The sequence below is a fragment of the Nomia melanderi genome, chromosome 3, assembly GCF_051020985.1.
Source record: "Nomia melanderi isolate GNS246 chromosome 3, iyNomMela1, whole genome shotgun sequence".
Classification (NCBI taxonomy): Eukaryota; Metazoa; Arthropoda; class Insecta; order Hymenoptera; family Halictidae; genus Nomia; species Nomia melanderi.
Window position 1 is genome coordinate 15,245,264 of NC_135001.1, and position 19,705 is coordinate 15,264,968.

Here is a 19,705-nt window from a genome sequence, read left to right on the forward strand (position 1 = left end):
GGCGGACCATATCTTCCCAACTTACCCTGGACGAGGTTTTATATATTAAAAACAAAACATGAATCCTTGGTGGAAAATATGAATCCTGGTTGACTTTGATTTGCAGAAGGCCGAATTTGGAATACCAAACTTGTAATACATTGTACGCAACTTGTGTCGCGAAAGCGTGAAGCGAGACTTTATGGAAAACAAATATCGCGTTTCGTCAAGCTTAACTCGCTAATAAAGTATATGTAAAAAAAGAACGTACACAGGAACTATGAACGATAGGATGAGATATGCTACGCATCGCTGTTAATTAGCGTCACGAGATAATGAAACAAATTTGGAACATAAAAATGAGACGATAACGAGTCGTTAAAAAACGGAGCCATGTGAAGAATACTGTACTTCGTCGTTACAAACCGCAAAATATTTTTACTTACCAGGAGGCCCATAAAAAAGCAAGCCTCTCGGTGGTTTCAGGTTGAACTTCGCATACACGTCGCCATACATCAGTGGGAACAGAACCGTTTCTTTAACCACTCTGATATGTTTCTCGAGACCTCCGATGCAAGAGAAATCCTTCGCCGAGGACATGTTTCGTGATAAAAAAGATCCGAGCTTTTCTTTCGCATACCCGACCAACGAATTCTCATTTAGATCATTCGATGTTGTACTTGTTGCTCTTCAAATTTCTAGTCAAACCGTAATTCGTTTCAGACACCAGCGACGACGTACACTTACATCGTGAAAGTTCTGTGGATTTTACTGGAATTTTTATTGCACAATGTTAAGAGTGATTCAAATCGATTCACAATATAATTTCATAATTTTTGACGTTCCGTCCATTCGAAACACGCGAAACAGACGAATCGTCGTTGAGGTACGATTAAAAGCAACGTTCGTATGACACTACAAAATTTGTTTATAGCCCATTATGTAAACTAACAGTTCTTAGGAACATTTATTTGTACAAAGATATGTTATATAAATACATATAATTTGCTACTTAAATTTTCCTTCCTTAAATATACAAAGTATATACTAAAATACAAAGTACAAATAGATTGGAATTTTAATGTTTTGTGTTGTGTAAACAAAATAAAAGTTACAGTTTACTCATATTTTATGGCAGATAAAATTCTCGGGGAAATATTAAAGAATCTTATATTTTGAATATCTCTGAATTTTTCAGCTTTGTCAATTCTTTGAGTTTTAGTTTAACATTTAGACAAAATGTGTTTAAAGTTTAGATCATTAAGAAAGAGAGAAGGAACCAGATAATTCAAATAAATATATAATTTGTGTATATAAAATTGAATACGAAGTAAGCAATATAATAGGATTTATTAAAATATAAGACAAATTATTACATTATGAAACTTCAATTTATTATGCTACAATGAATGACAATAAAATGTATTACCTATATGGTAAAATAAATAAGGCAGTGTATGCTCTTTTGCTTTGTTTTCTGAATCTTTTACACATCAGTTCCCTGTCCTTAAAACTGCTGTCTCACAAAAATAACATGAAACTACCACATACCTGTGCTTCATTAAACTGTTCAGTGTATTCTTTGTTGACAGCAGTATTAAAATTCTTCATTATTTGAATACTTTAGCGAAGTAATTATAGTAGTTAGTTAAAACGGCAGTGGTTATGAAAACCTTTCAATAATACAATTTACATATAATTACACTATGTAGTTGCAATATCCTTAGTAATACAGAGATGATAGCACTTCGGAAAATAGCACCAGAAATTATTCTTGGAGTACTTACATGATTTAGATTTTCATTATAAAGTGGAATGTAAAAAATATTAATGAAGGCAGGAAAGTCACAATAGTTCAATCAATATTTACATATTAATTGTAAATGTGATTTTTCTGTATCATTTACTATTTATTCAGATCAATATTTAAATTTTTATTACTGATACCTGTTACATAATTTCTTTGGCAAATATCAGCGATATTCATATTGAAATAGTTTCAAATTAAATAAAAATGATTTTTAGTTAATTGATATTGTGTTCTTGAATTAAGTAGAATTTATGAAACACCTGCAAATATGAGTCATAACATGAGTACACAAGTTCAATACAGTTTTTTGTATCGCTGAAATTTTTACTAATGTTTTAAAAACTAGAAGCAATAATACAGCCTGTTTTTAAACGTTAAACTTTCTTGCATAATACCAATAATAATAATGCAAGATAGCTATAACAAGTAATATGTATCATGCATACTGATACTTATATGTGGCACTAATTTGCACAATGTTGACTGTAATAATAAAAGACATATTCCTGAGTAGTGACAATGTAATATTCACCTGACAATTTCCTTGAATTTCATTAAACAAATTTTAACATTTTATTATATTAATGTGTTAAATATAAATATGAAATATGAATTAATGACTTTCACTTCTTCTCATTTTAATCTTTACCAAATTAATTTACATAATTTTCAAATAATTTCAATAAAATTAGCAATTCATACACTTCATTCACATATAAGAAATTTTTAAATACCGATTTTCAGGAAGTCTATATGTTTCATTAAATTAATATAATATATAACTAAACATAGAGTGTACAATATTAAATTGTGTACATATTACCAAATTTTTAAGATTACTATAATTAATTCATAAAGAAAAAGGTAATTATTCTTGTGCAACATATTAGTAGTACTAATTATCTTTCAAATTAATTATAACAATTTTGGTACAGCACTGTAAGCCATTGGGCATATACATAGATATCATAAGAAAAAGTTATGGGTATTATATTCATAAAATTACAAATATAAAATTACTTTATCTCAAATTTTGCTATTTACATTATCAAAAATTACACGAGAGAATAATCAAATTACTTTGCTAGTTCAATTCTAAACAGAAAATATAATGTACAAGAGAAATAAATACTACATAGTGAGCATTTCTAAAGTTCAGTCTTCTTCTTTTCTATCTTCTAATAAATTTTAAGTAATGATAAAAAAAGTAGCAACCATGTTTTTAATGTTTCATCAATTTAATTTACACATTTAAAATTTTTAATCAACTTGAAATGAATAAAATGCAAATCTAGTCAACATTACTCTTTGACTGCGTCCTATTATAGTTTTATACTATCAATGGCATATCATATTCCTAAGACAGGTATTTCTTATTAATCACACAGTATTCGTTTAAGAATTTCATAATCTTGTTTAAAACGACTTTGACTGTAAGAATGATTAATATATAATTACTTACAGCCCACGCAACCACTATATTCAAATTCACATAATGCTATTTGCATAGTTATGTAAATAATTGAAACTGAATGAAGAAATTGATTAACCTATACAATTTACGCATAAATGAACACTATGTACACAATCCATTATAATAGGAAGAACCACATTGTTTGCATTCTAGAATTGATCAGTTTTTCATCACGCATACATTATCTGGTAACTATATTTTCACAGTTACAGTATGAATCACAACCAGTATACGAATGTAGAATGTACGTTTTACATTAAATATATACTAATATTTATACAGATAAAGTTTCTTTTGCATATGTTTAAAATGTTTACCGAGGTATTTCACATTTATCATAAAGTTTTCAATTCTGTCCACTTTTCTTAATGATGGTACAATGAAAACTTATTTGTAATTATTTCGTTTATGGCTTACAACTTTGGTCAAAATAAATTGAAAAGCTTGTATTTTCGATCGTATCTTAATTACAAGTAAACTCAATTTATCACTTAAGTTAAATTTAATTGTTTGCTTTAATTATAATCAATTAAATGTATTAATGTAAACAACAATACTAATAGTAAATAACATTACAATGATTCATTCTATCAATGTATATAAAAATAGTACATTAGTATTATTTCTGAATAATTTTTATATACATTCACATAGAATCACTATATTAAATGTTATTTTAATCTGTAGGTACACTATATAAATCTAATACACTAAATAGTTCATTTTTTTTTATTTGTGAATATTTTTAGTACCTGCTATTTCATTTACGCATTTTAATTCCTAAAACTCTTCAAAATAATTAACAAATGATTCCTAATATTCAAACCTACAATAAATTATTTCTAACCATAAATTATGTACAAAGCCAAAATTCTTAATATGCAACATATATAACACTGTTTATAAGATTTGGAATGTATTTACATATCTTTTAGAGCCAATGTTTACGATTTTTATTTATTTAACGGAACATAAAGTAATGTTATTACTGAGAAACGAAAGTGTAATTTGCAATATGTGATATTCGAAAAGGAGTTACAGAATTATGTAAAATTGTTTTGCAAAAATTATATAGTAAGATTTTCTGAAACAGCAAAATTTCAAAAACCAGACATGTGTAATTTTATGTATGTGTATTTGAACCTATGCATCAGGATATGTCTATGTTTAACATATATGTCTATCTATGTTTATCTAAACAATTGTAATAATCCAAAGTAATAACTGGTGCATGCAATGAGACTTTAAAGCATTTCATGTATAGAGTGATTCATTGAATGCTACCATACGAATATACAACAAAATAATTTGATATAATGTACTGTAAAGTATGATATATAAAAACTATAATTAAGTACATATTGTATTAAATTACTATCATCTTTGTATAACCAGTGTTCGCAGCAATATTTTCTTGTTGTGAAATAGTATACCCCTTTAATGTGTAGTTCTTCATATTAACACAAATCGTTCACAAGTACTCTACTAAACCTCACTCCCATTAAAGTGAAAGTGTTTAATGTTTTACAGTACAAGAAACTCATTCGACTGCAATTTATATCAATTTCTACAGATAATTCAATTAAATAAACATACAAAAATTATCATTAGAACATGTCCACTTGATATGAACATCTTTGACTAAACAAAGTTTGAAATCAGCTATATATAGTGAAAGCCAATGAGGTTATAATAATTTATAATTTCATATTTAGAAGCTTAGACAAATGGTTCAATTTTTTAGCTTCACGTATAATGATCCTTTTTTTGTAAATTCAATGCACTGATACATTTTATCGTGTGCTTAAATATTGAAGTTTGAATATATCATAACATTGTTTCTTTTTACTTATAAATACGTATGTAGTAATGACAATTACTTTTTTCTATTAGCCATTAATAGCTATTAAAATCAAAAGAAAACTGAAATATACTATTTCAAGTTACCTTGTGTTTGAACAAGAATGATTGATATCCTTTGTTCGGTGTAAATATACAAAAAAGTTTCATTATAATGGTACTAAAGGTAGCAAAATGACTTATAGCATTTCTGTCTGATTAGCGACATGATGCCCTGTCTCGTATGTTGTCTTGAATTCTTCAAACCGTTTCACCTCCTTGAGCAAGTCCTATATATATTACAAATTACAAAATATTTTATACTGTTATATTATGCCCTCTATATTCTATAACAAATTGGATGAACTAGTAAAACAATATTAAAGTGAAAAAATTAATAAATTTCTAAAAAATGACATTATTCAAACTATACAATTAACAAACGATACAAAGTAAAACTGTAAAAAGTGAATTCAGTATAACATTAGTAAACAATAGTAACAACATATAATTTCTTCAATAATAAAATATAAAAAAATAACAATAAAAACTGGCTTAGAACAAAGTTATATAATTCATGAAACATTATATATAAATATTTCAATTATTCATTTATATAAAGTAAAATTAAAAAAAAACCAGTTATGTTAGACTTGCCAACTAAATGATTTGTTCAACAGAAAACATACAAACATTACAAAAAATATATATTTAAAAAAAGCCACTAATATATGTATAAACAATTAAATTGATATACGAAATTGAATTTAGTGAATTAAGTATATTTACCTTTGGCAGTGATTTTCTATCATAGTTCTGAGCATATTTTCCTACACACCGACTTAATTGCACATAGATGTCGCATAAAACTTCGACGGGAAAATCTTTTGTAACATCAACAGTGTGTTGCCATGCACTTTCCAACTCATTTTTATCTATAATAAGTTTTTCATTTTCTTCAAATTGGGCTGGACTAGAATCACTTTCAATAGCGAACGATAATTCGTCCATACTCTCTCGTCTAGACGAGGAATTAGATCCAACATTTTCCACATGTTTGTCATTTTTGTCATCTTCTACAAAACATATATCTATGCTTTCAAACTCATTCATAGGTTGTTCAGCGATGCAACTGTGTTGCGTTCCTTGGATATCTTTTGAATTTTCATTTTGTGAATCATTCTCTGTATCGGAATTGTCAAATAAAGGTACATGACCATTCAAAACACTATTTGCTTCAGTTTCAAATTCTTGAAATTTTTCTAAATCGATACTAGTGGTTTCATTAGTCAAACAGACCTTGCTATCGAAAGTAGTAACGCTTTCATCAAACGCAATTTTTTTCTTTTTGTGAACTTTTTTCACATAACCTCTAGCCCAGGCAGGTATTCTACGCTTTCTAGAATTACTATATCTCTTTCCGTTCACGACGAGAGTATGACTAGGACTTCCAGTATCTTTTTTATCTGTCCTTTCAATTGTAGACTCAGGTTGATCCGACTTTGACTGGTTTTTGTTTTCTGCACCTTTATTACTAACATTTTCAGTAATTCTGCGATTTTTCGAAATCTCACGACACTTATCTTCAAAATCAGAATCCAATTCTGCTTTTATTAACGCATATGCATTGTCACGAAGAGAACATGCACGATGTCTTATAAGTTTGTCAGCTGGATCTCTGTGAAAAACAAGATACATACATACACAAATAATAATGAAAATATCACTAGTGAAAAGCTGTATCAACTAGCAACAGTGGTCTTCAATGTTAAATATGTATACAGACTAAAACTGAACCCACAAATATTTTAAGAAAAGTTCATATAAATATATGTTCTAATACGTAAGTGAATATCAATTCTTAATAAATTCAAATAGAATACATGTTACATGAACTTTCCTCATTACTAAAATTTACCCTCAGTGTGTTCTGTATACAAAAAATTGAAGACTACTTAAACTACTGAGCAATGACAGTAACAGATAAACAGGAAAGTCTGAACTACCTCTTCAATATTCCAAGCGAAGGTCTATCACGTAAGCTGATAAGAAAACACAATATGAATGTCAGTATGAACTTTAACTCCATTATTTATATTTATATAGGTTATGAGGGTGATAATGAAGAAATAAATGCCAACATTAATAAATATAAATAATAGTATATAAAGTACTTACAAAACTATAGAAAGTTAATCGATTCTTAACTCCAAAATGAAAATAATTAGTGTAATAATACATAAAACAAACAAAATTTATATAAAGTCTATCTAAATAATCCTGTTCTCAATTACCCTTAAATAAATTTAAATAACAAATTTAATAACATAATTTCAGTGTATTAAATGTACAAACCTATCAGGGTTATATTCTAATGCATTTTTACAAATCAGATCGATATCATCAAGAAAATCCCTCGCGCAAAGATAGCAATGCATATCTATCTTTGTCATCATTGTTTCCAAGTCCATTGGCTGTTTTATAATCATATTATAATCTGGTACTTCTTCTGTGTCCACGGGTTTCGTGAACATAAAAAATCTATAAAAAAATGTTCATATTAATATAATTTGATAAAACATTAAAAAAAGCAACATATAATATAAATATAGTTACTGTCTATTCCTTGCAAGTTTCGCACATATTTCCCTTAAAAAGATTCTTAATTCTCTTAGTGAAACTTCTTCCTTTTCGTATAATACCTTTTTCTCTTCTTCTGTTAATTTCTTTGGTATGGGATCTGGTGCTAATGGAAGTTCTTCCAAAACTTCTACTTTGTCATCTTTTATTTTTGGCAACTTTAAGCTTTGAACCATGAAAATAGGTCGGAAAAATTTCGACCTTTGTTCTGCCGTTGGCGTTTTCATTGAATAAACTTCTCTACGAAGCTCACTAAAGAGACTTCGTAATTGGTTTGGGAGATCTTGGTATGTTGTATCGCTTGTAGCTAAAATTAAAATAGGCAATGAGGGATCGAGTGCTGCAATACGACACAAAAAAACCGCTTTCACAGTTTCAGGTACGAGTGGCCACCATTGATCAATTGACCGAATATAAATTATGGACGGTACATTTCTGGCAGCTTCATTAAATACCTACATTAGGAAAATATAAGTATATTTTAATTTTTATTACATTCAATTAATATCCAATCATTTCCAAAATTACTAATAACGAACCTGCACACAGGTTTCTTCTGGAGATCGTCCACTTTCTGCAAAAAGAGTGCTAACGTCTAATGTTTGAACGGGTAAATGTTCCATATGATACAATAATGCTTGCGCTAAATGTGGCCCTTGACCCTCAGACAAGTTTCCTCCAGAAATTAGTAACCTTGGGCGATGTATACCTTTAGTAATTTTTACTCTGAAAAAATATTTTTACTTGCATTAAATTCTAAATTATTCCATCGATAATTGAAGATTTAAAGAATGAAGGTATTGTGTAACATTTTTATGAAAACTGAATTATTGCAATAATAGAAAGTGATTCAAAGTATTTTTCATAAAAACGAAATAATAATTTTATTGTTTAATCACAGAATAAAGTAATGTAGAAAGAACAAAAGGCATATATTATAAAACAGCTTTCTCAATTTACTTAACACTCGATTTTTTTAACGTAACATCCTCATTCTTTGAACCACTCAATTATAAAATTTTATTACTTTGCCATAGCAGGGTTGATTCCTTGAGGAAATATTCCTTTGATGGAACTTATTAACTCTTCCAATGGAGCTCCTAGTAAAGATTCCATGAAAGGTTGTAATTTTCTTCGAGCACAAGGTGATACTCTTTGTGATGATGGAACAAGCATAGAGCTAGCTTGTAAGAAATCTCGCTTTTTTACCTATGAAAGTATACATAATCTAGTATCATATTAATTGATGATTCATTTATTATTCATAACAAAAAAAAAAACATACTTCAACGCGTTCAGGATCTAGAAGTAGTCGATTGCTTGTCATGTATATTTGAGGATATGTCCTTCTTAATGCCTGTAAAACAGCTTCAGTACATAAAGCCCTCAGATCTGAGCCACAATAACCCGTTGATTTTTCAGCTAATACTTCTAACAATTGATCTGTTGGAGAATTTTTCCATTTATTGACATGGATTTTTAATATCTCCTGTCTCTCTTTCATTGCAGGCAAAGGAAAAAATAATTCTCGATCAAAACGACCAGGTCTTCGTAAAGCTGGGTCAATAGCATCTATCCTATTTGTTGCTCCAATCACTATAACCTACCATTAAATAAATATCGAATGAACTATCGTTTCATATTTTGTATATTACAGTTAAAAATATTTTACCTCTCCTCTATCACTGAGGCCATCCATAAGAGCTAGAAGGGTAGACACAATACTGGCATGAATCTGATCCTGCTTCGTACTTCTAACAGGTGCAAGGCCATCGATTTCATCGAAAAATATTATGGACGGTTTCATTTGTTGAGCCTGCTCAAACAACAAACGTAATTGGCGTTCTGATTCTCCAACCCATTTGGACAAACAATCTGCGCCTTTCCTCATAAAGAATGCCATTTTCCTACTGCCTTGACTACATTCATTTGCCAGTGCTCTAGCTATTAAAGTCTTACCAGTTCCTAAGTATTTGATAGTAAATATTAACTTTAAAAATAAATGCTTTTATATGTTATGATAAATATTATAATTTACGTTAAATATATTTACTCGTATACTTATATAAACATCGAAAATAATACCTGGTGGACCATGAAATAGTACTCCTTTTGGCGGAGTAATGTGATAACGTTCAAATACGTCTGGATACATCATAGGAAAAACAACCATTTCTTTAAGGCAGTGAATATGTGATTCTAAACCTCCAACATCATTGAATCTAATATTAGTATCTAAGGTAATTGGGTTTATATCCGCTTTACGATGAGGTGGTCCACCTTGAGGTATTGCCGATTGCCTGTTATAAAATTAACAAAATCAAGAATCTATTGTGTAATAATGTTATTGAGTCATGTAATTGCATATTAAATTCAATGAATTTTTTACCGACATTTGAAAAACTATGTCTATATTACAGCTCACCTTGCTTTCTTGCTTTTTTTCTTATCATAACGCTGAGGTTCTGAATCACTGGAATCACTAGAGCTTGTACTTTTGCTTCTATGTTTACGTCTTCTCATGGAATTACTAAGAACACTTCTAAGTGCTTTTATAGATCGCCGAACTGGTTCTACATTAGCTTGAAATCTATCTACAGTTGGTTTCTTTTGACGTAAACTATATTTCCTAGGACCAGGTGAATCAGAAGATTCACTTAAATCACTATCTACCACTGTAAAATAATATATTATAACATTTATCAAAGGAAGCAGTTGCTCACATGTATGAAATAATTGAATTTGTAAGTTTCTTACCTCTTGGTAATTGTTGTTGAGCTGTTCTCCTAGTTCGTTTAATACGTGTGTACATATCTTCGTAACCCTACAAGCATTAAACATATAAATATGTTAATACAATTAGAACCAATAATTTTTATTCGCAAAAAATCATGTATAAAAACTAATAAACATGCATAAAATTACAATAAATACTTACATCTTCATTTTCAGAATTATCATTATTTTCTGCCTTTTCACTTTCTTGTGAACTATCTTCGTCAGCTTCATCTTGTTCTACTTTAGGCTTCTCATCTTTTTCAACTAAATTCCCTCCAAGTCTTGTCACAGGTCCTTCTCTAAGTCTACATGGACTATCAGATTTTCTTGTTCTACAAAGGAATTTTTACATAATGTAATTATGTTAAAATACATAAATGTGAATGTTTAAAATTTTTGTATTATACTAACAGATATTTACCTTCCATCTTTTTCCTCATTTGCTTTACTTCTGGTTCCCATTTTATCTTTATGTTCTCTATCTGTTCTTTCTCTTTCTTGTCTATCTTTCAGATCTCTAATATCTTTTTCTTGTTCTGTTTTTTCTCTGAGATCACGATCACTTCTATTTCTACGTTCCCTGCTATTTTGTCGATCATGTTCCGCTCTTTCTCTAATGTGCCTTGATGAATTCTTGTTAGGCGGATGATTCTCACGTGATCTGAGAGGCATACGCTCTTTAAGATCACGTTTTCGTTCAGGAACTTCATCCACCATCTCTTTATCAGATGAAGAACCATGTTGTTGAAACATAGGATAGCCTTTTAATGTTTGTGTTCCTAAAGTATATTACAAACAATTAAACAATGACCTTTATTTATTTAAAATTTCTTTAAAACTTTTTTCACCTAAAATCCAACTAGTATTAAGATTATCATAAGTTTGCATTCTGTTACGTGTACTACGACGTACACTTAAATTATTCATAGATATATGAGAATTAGAGTTCGAATGCGATCGCAGAGTACGCAAACTTTTAACCCTTCTGGCATTAGAGCCAAGGCTGCGGCTTCTGGGAATAAAAATATCTTCTTCTGTATCCATTGAGTCCAATGCAGCATCATCATCTGACATTATCTAAAATATATTTTGTATGTTAATAATTCATAAAACATATATAACAATATAAGTTCTATTTATAATTCTAACTGTAATTCTAATTGAATTATTACCAATAACATCAATGTTTATTATCACATAGATTTAACTTATAAGTAATACAATGGTATATTAAAAACTGGAAAAATATTAATTTTCTTAATTTTCATAGTACACAGTATTTATTATACTATGTTCTTATTCATTTAAAAATAAGCAATAACTATATTATTAATTATAAAACATTAAACATTAGATAAATTAGGATTGATATTAGCATAATTATATAATGATCAAGTTCAGCATCATTCTGTTTTTTTAAGTTAATATGTTCTTTCAATGTGAATCATATACCTTTAGTCTCCATATCAGCAAATAATATATTATATGCATTGAATTATTATGAAATAGTTAAATGATCATAAATTTGAATAATTTGACAGAAAAAATTTTTATTAATAAATTAATATTTGATATAATAATACGAATAATCAACTAATTAGTATTTATTTCATTACAAATACAATGTAATTCATTTATCACATATATTCTTGAAAAAATATTGCATATTTATTGTATATATACGATATTGCATGAATAAAATTCTATATAATTTAATATTTATAGTATGAAATTTTATTTTATAAAAATAACTTATAGCATTTGCTTTTATTGTTTGCAAATGCTATTTGATATTTATTATAAAAATCCATATTATTATTCCAAAAAATTAAAAAAGAACATTTTTCTAAAATAATAAATTTATAACAAAGAATGTTGATTTGAATATTTGTTAACCTAATGAGTCACTTCGTAAGTTCTTCGTATTTGATATTTTAAGGTTACTTCTATATCATATTACAGAATAACCATAAAAGTATTGAGAATAATTTTTTTTATTTAAATTGAAACATCTTTTCAAGTAATGAATTTGTTATAACAAAATCAGAAAATTCTTTTTTACTTAAATACACGTTATTATTAAAATATATACTGATTTATTAAAATACTTGACAAAATATGCATTTAAATTATACGAAATATTAAGAATTATTCAACAGATATTTTTATTCAATTGAGATAAAAAGTAATATTCAAGCATAAAATGTTTTGATAGTTAACAGGTGTCTTTTCTTAGCTTTTTTATTTTATAAATGGAAGCACCGCCCATTTAAATATTCTTTATAAAGTCAGAAGTTTTAAAAATGTGGGAAACATTTTTCAATAAACTGCAATAAAAAAACTAGTTACTTGTTACATAAAATATAAAATATTAAAAATTAATAAAACATTACTCATAATAATAATAAACAAAGCACCATGAAAGCAATTAGTGTCTTCTTAAAACAGACGAGTTTTAACCTCTACAATCGTTCGATTCTCAAGATCTTCCAAACGTCAAATGATTGATACATAACTACACAAATTACCTTCATCTGGCCAGTTCTTGCTGCCAAATTTTGTCTAAACTAAAAACGAAACTTGTAACGTCCGTCATATGCCTCAGGTAAAGTAACACCACTTTCTCGATTGAGTGCACGTAGCGCATGCACACTGAGCCTTCACAAAGGTCGTTTTACAATCGACTATCGCTTAAAATTATTATATACTAAAAAAACGTAACAAATTAAAGCTTGCATAATGAACATTATAATTAACAAGTCTGTCAAAGCGATACGAAGGTTTCCTTCGTGCCGGTATTAGAAAATTTGTATTGCAAACAATTTCTGCATAGGCAAACTCGTACTGAAATTAGCTCTAAATGTATTCGCACGTCTAACCTAACCTGTTTGCCACTTCTGATCTCTGATCACCTATAACTATACAAAAATGATTATTACAACTTTAATAACTTTTCAATTTTATTTAATGAATTATGAAGAAAATTGTAAATGATAGTTTTAGATTTCAATACGAAACAAATAATGCCGTCAAAGTGCAGAATTGATTCTGCAAATTTTATTCTAAAATAAAAACAATACTTTTTATTTTCCTAATGTTACAAAACAAGTCTATTTCTAATACAATTAGCCTCTATTAATATCTATCTTACAGGTAATAAATATCAATCGAATAAAATAATAATCTCATGATACATAATCTATTTCATTTAAGTAATAGACACATAGCGTTACATAAACGGTAATATAACGAAGTACTAAGAATTATTTAAAATGGATGTTTCATTTTATTTTAAATAGTACGAAATTTTATTTGTTGTCATATTTACATAATTATATTTAAAGTAAGTATAAATAATAAATTTTTTGGAAAAGAAACTAATTTCTGATATAACAATTTATTGTTTAGCAAAATTAACAATCATTTGTATGGGTGTGAAATTTATTATAAAATTCGGATGTAATAACAGAAACACAGAACATTTTATAGCGGCAAGCTTAGCCCATTTTCGAAAACCAATTTTTTTACTGTTCAACTTAAACTTAATGTAAATATGGTACAATAAAATAACGTGGTTTTTGAGAAACGTAGTGCAAAATTAGAGCATATATTAAAAAATGAAACTCTTCCAAATTTTTCATTGTAAACCCTTTTTAGTGTTTTTGCATAATAACTCGTTTATAAAAGAGGACTAGATTATACGTACTTTCAGCTGTGTAATTAGAACTTTAAATATTGAACGTGTAGTTCCTCTTATAAAAATGGAAAAATCATTAAAAGCTTTAATTTAGGCCCATTACAAGTATATACGAGTTTGCTGAATATAGAATGGACCAATAAGATTGTCCATCACGTGATGCAATGTCCGCCATTGTTGTATGGTATATTCTAATTTTAAGCTAATGTAATAATTTTATCATTATAAGTGAGAACATGAAGAAACTCACAATATTGATAATTAAATAGAAACAAAATTTAAAAACAAATTAACATCGCCGAAAATTTTCATGGAGGCAAACTTTGGTGTTTTCCCGAGAACTAATTTTCACTGCGTATGCGTACGTAAGTTGTGCTCCATGAACGTAGCTACACAACTCAAAAATATTAAATGCGCATGCACATACGTGATTTTTTCATAAACATACTAAGCTATAGAACTTAAAATTAAGAATGAAATTGACATACTTGTAAAATATTTTATAACATTTAAAAAATTTTATAAATGCATATATAATATACATTTGTCACGAAGTTTTCGAAAAGTTCCGGAGTTTCAACTCTACAATTATCCTCTGTGTCTATGGCGTAACTTTACACTAAATTTGTTTTATTTACGAACACAATGATATAAGTGACTTATTTTTGAACACAAACCGGTGATCTCTTGGGTCAAATTGCTGACGTTGTGAAGTACAGCGACGTGACGATGATTTTGGTTGGAATCTTTCAATGTGAAAATTGAACGACTGATTTACCAAATAAGAATTTCGTATATTCTAATTAATAGTAGTAAAACGTAATAATGCATACCTTTTTCACGCGCGGTAATGCTATTTTAGCGTATACATTGAGTGTTTTGGCGTGTGTAACATTTTGTTGTTTTCTTTCTACTGTATTTATCGATTATAGGGCAAATGCAACGTTAGAAACTGTAACAGTAGCTGTGTAAGTATAATCAATTAATTTTTATAAATATAAATTTGTATCTCTAAAAAAGTAAACTTTTAATTTAACATCTTTATTTACTGTTTATTATCATCCGCATTTCATTATTAACTATACGAATTTTCTACCAGATTTTTCTATTAATAATATTTTTCACTTAAATTATTAAGTATGTATATTATAATGTTTGCAGAATGTTTTATTTTATGTTTTATTTTGCAGAAAAAACGTGCCAGATTATAGTGCATCAAGGGAAAAGAATGATTTGGGTTATTTAACCTTTAACTTACAAACTGATATCCTTTTCTATTTTATAAATTTAAAGATTTTCAATACTTAAATGTTTATTTACGAAGTTTTTTATTTGCAGTGAGAACCAGTAAAAATTGTACATCAAGCGTTTCGTGTGATCGTTCTTAATAAAATATGAAACTTGTGATAAATAACTAAAACATATGGATAGATATGTAGTTTAATGCTTCTTTATTTGACATATAAAAAAATGACAAAACATTTACTAATATTTAATAGGTTACAGAAAATTTGTTGTAGCACACAAAACTCGAGTGTCAGCAAGAAATGTATATTGTTGGCAATGCTGTAAAACTAATGAATCTTCTATCTTTTTTTCTTTGAAAATGGTTAGACACGAAATATTGTTAAAACGGTTTAGTTTTATATGTTTAATAAATAGCTTTAGTAAAATAAAGGAAATAATTATTTAATAAACTACATTAAATTATAATTGTGGAACATGAATTAGAAATTCAACATTATAACAATAAAAAAATTATTGTAAAATAAGTAAAGTTGTTAATCAAAGCAAAAGTATGGTTACATCATCAAAAGATACCAAGAAGAAGACTGCATGTTAAGTTACATGAAAGAATCATCCAATAAAAAGCTGAACACCAGAGATGAAAGATGGATTATTTGAAAAGTTAAGGAAGATCTGAAAAATAGTGCACTTAAATTAGGAGAGTTGGGGATTGTACAAGTATCTATAAGTTCTGTAGACCCGTCCTCAATCTCCTGATACCAATGTAATAGAACATATATAAAATGAGTTGGATAATAAAAAAAAATTATACAATACTACGAGTAAGAAAAGTTTAAGAAAAGCTGTACAAAAGGAAGAACAAAAATAACACCAAAATTTTGTGAAAATTTAGTAATACCAATATTCTGATGGCTAAGATACATTGAAAGTGCATGTGGGTATCTGATAAAATCTTAATAAAAATAATCTATTGAGTATTATATTTGTATACATAAGAATATGTGTTATTTCTTTCGTATGATCTTCATTGATACCAAAGTTCTGTATGTACTAATAAATTTTCTTTAATTTGCTAAATGTTTTTAAAAGTTTGTTATTTTTTTATGTGCCAAATAAAGAAGCATTAAACTACATATTTATCCATGGATTTTAGTCATTTAACACAATTTTCATACTTTAGTAAAAGAAAAAAAAACACTTGAAATGTTTGATATATGATTTTCACTGACATTCATTTATAAATTTAAAATTATTAGTTTCCTTGTATATATGTATAAAATTTCTTTTGTATGTATACGATATACATTTTAATTTCAAGACTTTTATTAGTCTTTCATTCTTGGTTTTCAAGAACTGTTTAGTGAATGTAAAATATAATTTCTTTACATAGATATAAATCTCACTCCGTTGTTTAATTGGAATGTTAAACAATTATTTTTATACCTCACAGCTGAATATCAAACAGAAAACAATGATTTTAATCAGGTACAATTAGAAAATTAGAATGCTCATACTTTTTGTATTCATTAATTTATTGATAAATACAATAATACTACATTATTCAATTTAGGTAATATTATGGGATAAAATAGTACTTAGAGGAGATAAAGCTGCACTAGAGTTTAAAACTATGAATACAAAATATTACTTTTGGGATGACGGTAATGGTTTGAGGTAATGTTCATCATTAATAATAAAGATCCAATAAAGTAAAAATAAATGATACTAAACCTGAGTGAATGAATCAATTTGTTTTTTTATTTTTTCAGGGGAAATAAAAATGTAACGTTAACATTATCATGGAATATTATACCAAATGCAGGACTTCTACCAGGTGTTAATGCCTATGGTTCTCATACTTTTGCATTCCCATCTGCATATACCTCATTACGTGTGTAAGACACATTGATACATGTAATATTTCAATATTTATGTAAAGTAAATGTATAATGAATGTAATATTATTTTCATGTATCATTATTAAAAACTTGGTCATACATAATTTGATACATATTTTTATTACGTTTATTTCACACATATTTTTTTATAATATCAAAGTGTTTGTAACTTAATTTACAATGAATTTGTTAAGAACACACTTAAAAAGTATTTATACGTCACTGTGAATATCAATATTGAAAAAATACCATTACATAGCTTTCAGTATTTTGATAATAATAATTATATTCTTTAAGACAAAATATATTATTATTTTTATAAAGATAACAATTTAATATATTTATTTTTAACTTTACATTTAATGTGCTTTAAATTCTTGCTAAATTATTTTCATTGAAGTGTTAAGTCTGTAGTACTTTATTAGTGACATTTTCTTCAGTTTCACTTAATGACTCATCTTGTTCCTCTTCTTCGTCATCGTCGTCGTCGTCGTCATCGTCATCATCATCATCACCGTTATCTTCCTCATCTTCACCTTCGTCATCATCATCAATATTATAATTTTCAGAACTATAAGCCTGAGATTGATTTCCTACAACAGAAAAGAATATGTATGTACATAATGAATTGTCCGAACATAAAATGAATATTGAAATATAAACAATTTTTGTACCATAATAATTATATTCATTTTCTTCATCAGATTCGTAAATGTCACTTTGATTTTGTCTACCAAACTTATGACTTCTCGCTGAAATGAAATTAAAAATGTGATTATACAAATTATGACTTATAATTTATGCAGAATTTGTAATACTCTGGGTATACAAATATACCATTGATGAATTATTAAATGTTATCATAACATGCAGAAATGATATTTTTGAATTTTTTTCATGTGCAATAATGTAACTGTTACTTACTTGACATGCTAAGATCTTTTGTTTGAGATGTTTCAAAACTACACTTAGGACATGGTATAGGCTTATTTTTTTCATACTTAAATCCTTTTCTTCTAACGTGATCTTCGCAATAACATGTTTTACATCTTAAACATGAATACTGTCCCAAACGATTGCAAGATTGACCTGGAAGTATTAATCTTTTTATACTAAATTCAAAAATTTTTAAGAAAGTACCAATATAAATAAATCAACAAAGTTTGATAAGATACTTTTCAAGTATTCTTACATTTAAAACTTTCTGCTTCTAAAACTTGACACGATGCTTGATGCTCAAACTGATCGTCTTCGCAAAGAAAGCAATTGCAAAACGAGCACCGAAATATTCTACCACCATGATCCCATACTCCTCTTTCACATTCTTGACAAACTGCATCTGCCAATGGACACATGCATGCGTGGGTGGTAAGGCAGCGTCTTCCATGACAAACCCATGCCTCGCAATGATCACATATTGCACCCTATTTAATTTTTAATAAGTTTTATACATATAATTTACTTATAACTATATTTCATACTATAATATACTTATAACAATTATAATATTTCATTTATTAGATAAACTTACCACCATACCTAATCCAGTAGTAAATATACCAGGATGACGAACAACGCAATCTCCGGTTTTCAGCATACATTTCATCTTTCCACAATGAGCGCACAGAGGTAATCGTTGCAAGCTTTGACAAAAATAGCAAAATGCCCTACTCTTCTGTTTCTTGTTGCACTTATCACACTCCTTTGTATAAATGACAAAGAATTAGTTCAAATAAATTATAAAGCAAAGCTTCATGCATAGAAATAAATATTCTTTTGTAATGTTCTATAAAACTTTGTAACCCTGTTATTTATAATTTTTTATTTAATATGATAAATGATAAGATAATAATTCAGTTTTCCATTATAATGCTGAAGTTATTGCATATAAAGTTGCATATTAGCATTAGTTATAGAATTACTTACCATTACTGCATTGCAAGGAAATTTAGCTAAATCTACTTGATCTTTTGCAGTTCGAATTTCTTTTTGCCTCAACTTTTGCTTTTCTGCTTTTCTTCTCTGACCTGTCTTTTTTTTCGGCATATTGTTACCTTTTTTGTAGTTTATAGAACAAAATTAATGCAAACACATGTATTATTCCTAAAGTACAAGTAAACTCTTCACTAGTTATTCTACACGTATAGCATTTTATTTCGATTAATCGAATCGAAAAGACAAACAATCTCGATTAATCGAAAAATACTCGGAAAATTTAAAATTATTCTTACGAACATTTGTAGTAAGTACTGTATATTAATAATATATTAAAAAATTTAGGAATGACATTTATTTGAAATATTTTATAAATTACAATTTACAGCTCAAACTTAACAATTAGA

The 19,705-nt window shown here is 27.8% G+C and overlaps 4 protein-coding genes and 1 long non-coding RNA gene across 10 annotated transcripts in view; 2 read left to right on the forward strand and 3 right to left on the reverse strand.

The window, feature by feature from the left end:
- The window catches only part of LOC116431719 (ATPase family AAA domain-containing protein 2-like), a 19,470-nt gene extending 14,180 nt beyond the window's left edge, over positions 1-5,290 (reverse strand). For all 3 annotated transcript variants that reach the window (XR_012998285.1, XM_076366326.1, XM_076366325.1), the window contains exons 1-2: positions 5,211-5,290; positions 426-750 (exon numbers count right to left, since the gene is read on the reverse strand). Coding sequence is in view for 2 of the 3 variants with exons in the window: in XM_076366326.1 (XP_076222441.1) it covers positions 426-579 (154 nt within the window). In the remaining variant the exon portion in view is untranslated. The remainder of the gene's footprint in view (positions 1-425; positions 751-5,210) is intronic.
- Positions 1,349-14,684, reverse strand: LOC116431743 (ATPase family AAA domain-containing protein 2-like). 4 transcript variants are annotated; one of them, XM_076366304.1, is made up of 17 exons: positions 14,227-14,682; positions 13,049-13,227; positions 11,369-11,597; positions 10,942-11,299; positions 10,681-10,852; positions 10,500-10,566; positions 10,168-10,417; positions 9,828-10,042; positions 9,415-9,707; positions 9,028-9,345; positions 8,770-8,951; positions 8,282-8,468; positions 7,719-8,197; positions 7,458-7,643; positions 7,109-7,144; positions 5,892-6,780; positions 1,349-5,392 (listed from the first exon to the last, which is right to left on the reverse strand). In XM_076366304.1, the coding sequence occupies exons 2-17, from the start codon at positions 13,052-13,054 to the stop codon at positions 5,303-5,305; spliced, it is 3,957 nt and encodes a 1,318-aa protein (XP_076222419.1). In that variant the 5' UTR covers positions 13,055-13,227; positions 14,227-14,682; the 3' UTR covers positions 1,349-5,302. The 4 variants fall into 4 exon arrangements, with proteins under 4 accessions (XP_076222419.1, XP_076222420.1, XP_076222418.1 ...); XM_076366305.1 differs by lacking the exon at positions 13,049-13,227 and having other exon boundaries at positions 14,227-14,684; XM_076366303.1 differs by lacking the exon at positions 14,227-14,682 and having other exon boundaries at positions 13,049-13,603.
- On the forward strand, positions 6,696-7,625 carry LOC116431746 (uncharacterized). The gene is made up of 3 exons (XR_004235996.2): positions 6,696-6,945; positions 7,027-7,139; positions 7,209-7,625. It is a non-coding gene; the product is annotated as an uncharacterized LOC116431746 (long non-coding RNA).
- Positions 14,685-14,856: 172 nt separating the features above from the next.
- Positions 14,857-17,467, forward strand: Spase22-23 (Signal peptidase complex subunit Spase22-23). The gene is made up of 5 exons (XM_031987588.2): positions 14,857-15,185; positions 15,408-15,481; positions 16,862-16,950; positions 17,036-17,139; positions 17,235-17,467. Exons 1-5 carry the CDS (start codon positions 15,043-15,045, stop codon positions 17,362-17,364), a joined length of 540 nt encoding a protein of 179 aa, XP_031843448.1. The 5' UTR covers positions 14,857-15,042; the 3' UTR covers positions 17,365-17,467.
- Positions 17,468-17,592: 125 nt separating this feature from the next.
- On the reverse strand, positions 17,593-19,531 carry Noa36 (zinc finger protein 330 homolog Noa36). Its single transcript, XM_031987587.2, has 6 exons — positions 19,290-19,531; positions 18,895-19,065; positions 18,556-18,787; positions 18,288-18,452; positions 18,038-18,115; positions 17,593-17,956 (listed from the first exon to the last, which is right to left on the reverse strand). Exons 1-6 carry the CDS (start codon positions 19,407-19,409, stop codon positions 17,766-17,768), a joined length of 957 nt encoding a protein of 318 aa, XP_031843447.1. The 5' UTR covers positions 19,410-19,531; the 3' UTR covers positions 17,593-17,765.
- Positions 19,532-19,705: the final 174 nt, after the last annotated feature.

Excerpts from the sequence above, each read along its gene's own strand:
- Spase22-23 (XM_031987588.2), top strand. The coding sequence starts at position 15,043 with ATGCATACCTTTTTCACGCGCGGTAATGCTATTTTAGCGTATACATTG. Across the intron at positions 15,186-15,407 it reads GAAACTGTAACAGTAGCTGT|AAAAAACGTGCCAGATTATA; the intron begins GTAAGTATAATC and ends TTTATTTTGCAG. Across the intron at positions 16,951-17,035 it reads AAAACAATGATTTTAATCAG|GTAATATTATGGGATAAAAT; the intron begins GTACAATTAGAA and ends TATTCAATTTAG.
- LOC116431743 (XM_076366304.1), bottom strand. Across the intron at positions 11,300-11,368 it reads TAATACTAGTTGGATTTTAG|GAACACAAACATTAAAAGGC; the intron begins GTGAAAAAAGTT and ends AATATACTTTAG. Across the intron at positions 8,469-8,769 it reads ATCAACCCTGCTATGGCAAA|AGTAAAAATTACTAAAGGTA; the intron begins GTAATAAAATTT and ends ATATTTTTTCAG.
- Noa36 (XM_031987587.2), bottom strand. The coding sequence starts at position 19,409 with ATGCCGAAAAAAAAGACAGGTCAGAGAAGAAAAGCAGAAAAGCAAAAG. Across the intron at positions 18,116-18,287 it reads AAAAGATCTTAGCATGTCAA|CGAGAAGTCATAAGTTTGGT; the intron begins GTAAGTAACAGT and ends ATTTCATTTCAG. Across the intron at positions 17,957-18,037 it reads AAATGAATATAATTATTATG|GAAATCAATCTCAGGCTTAT; the intron begins GTACAAAAATTG and ends TTTCTGTTGTAG.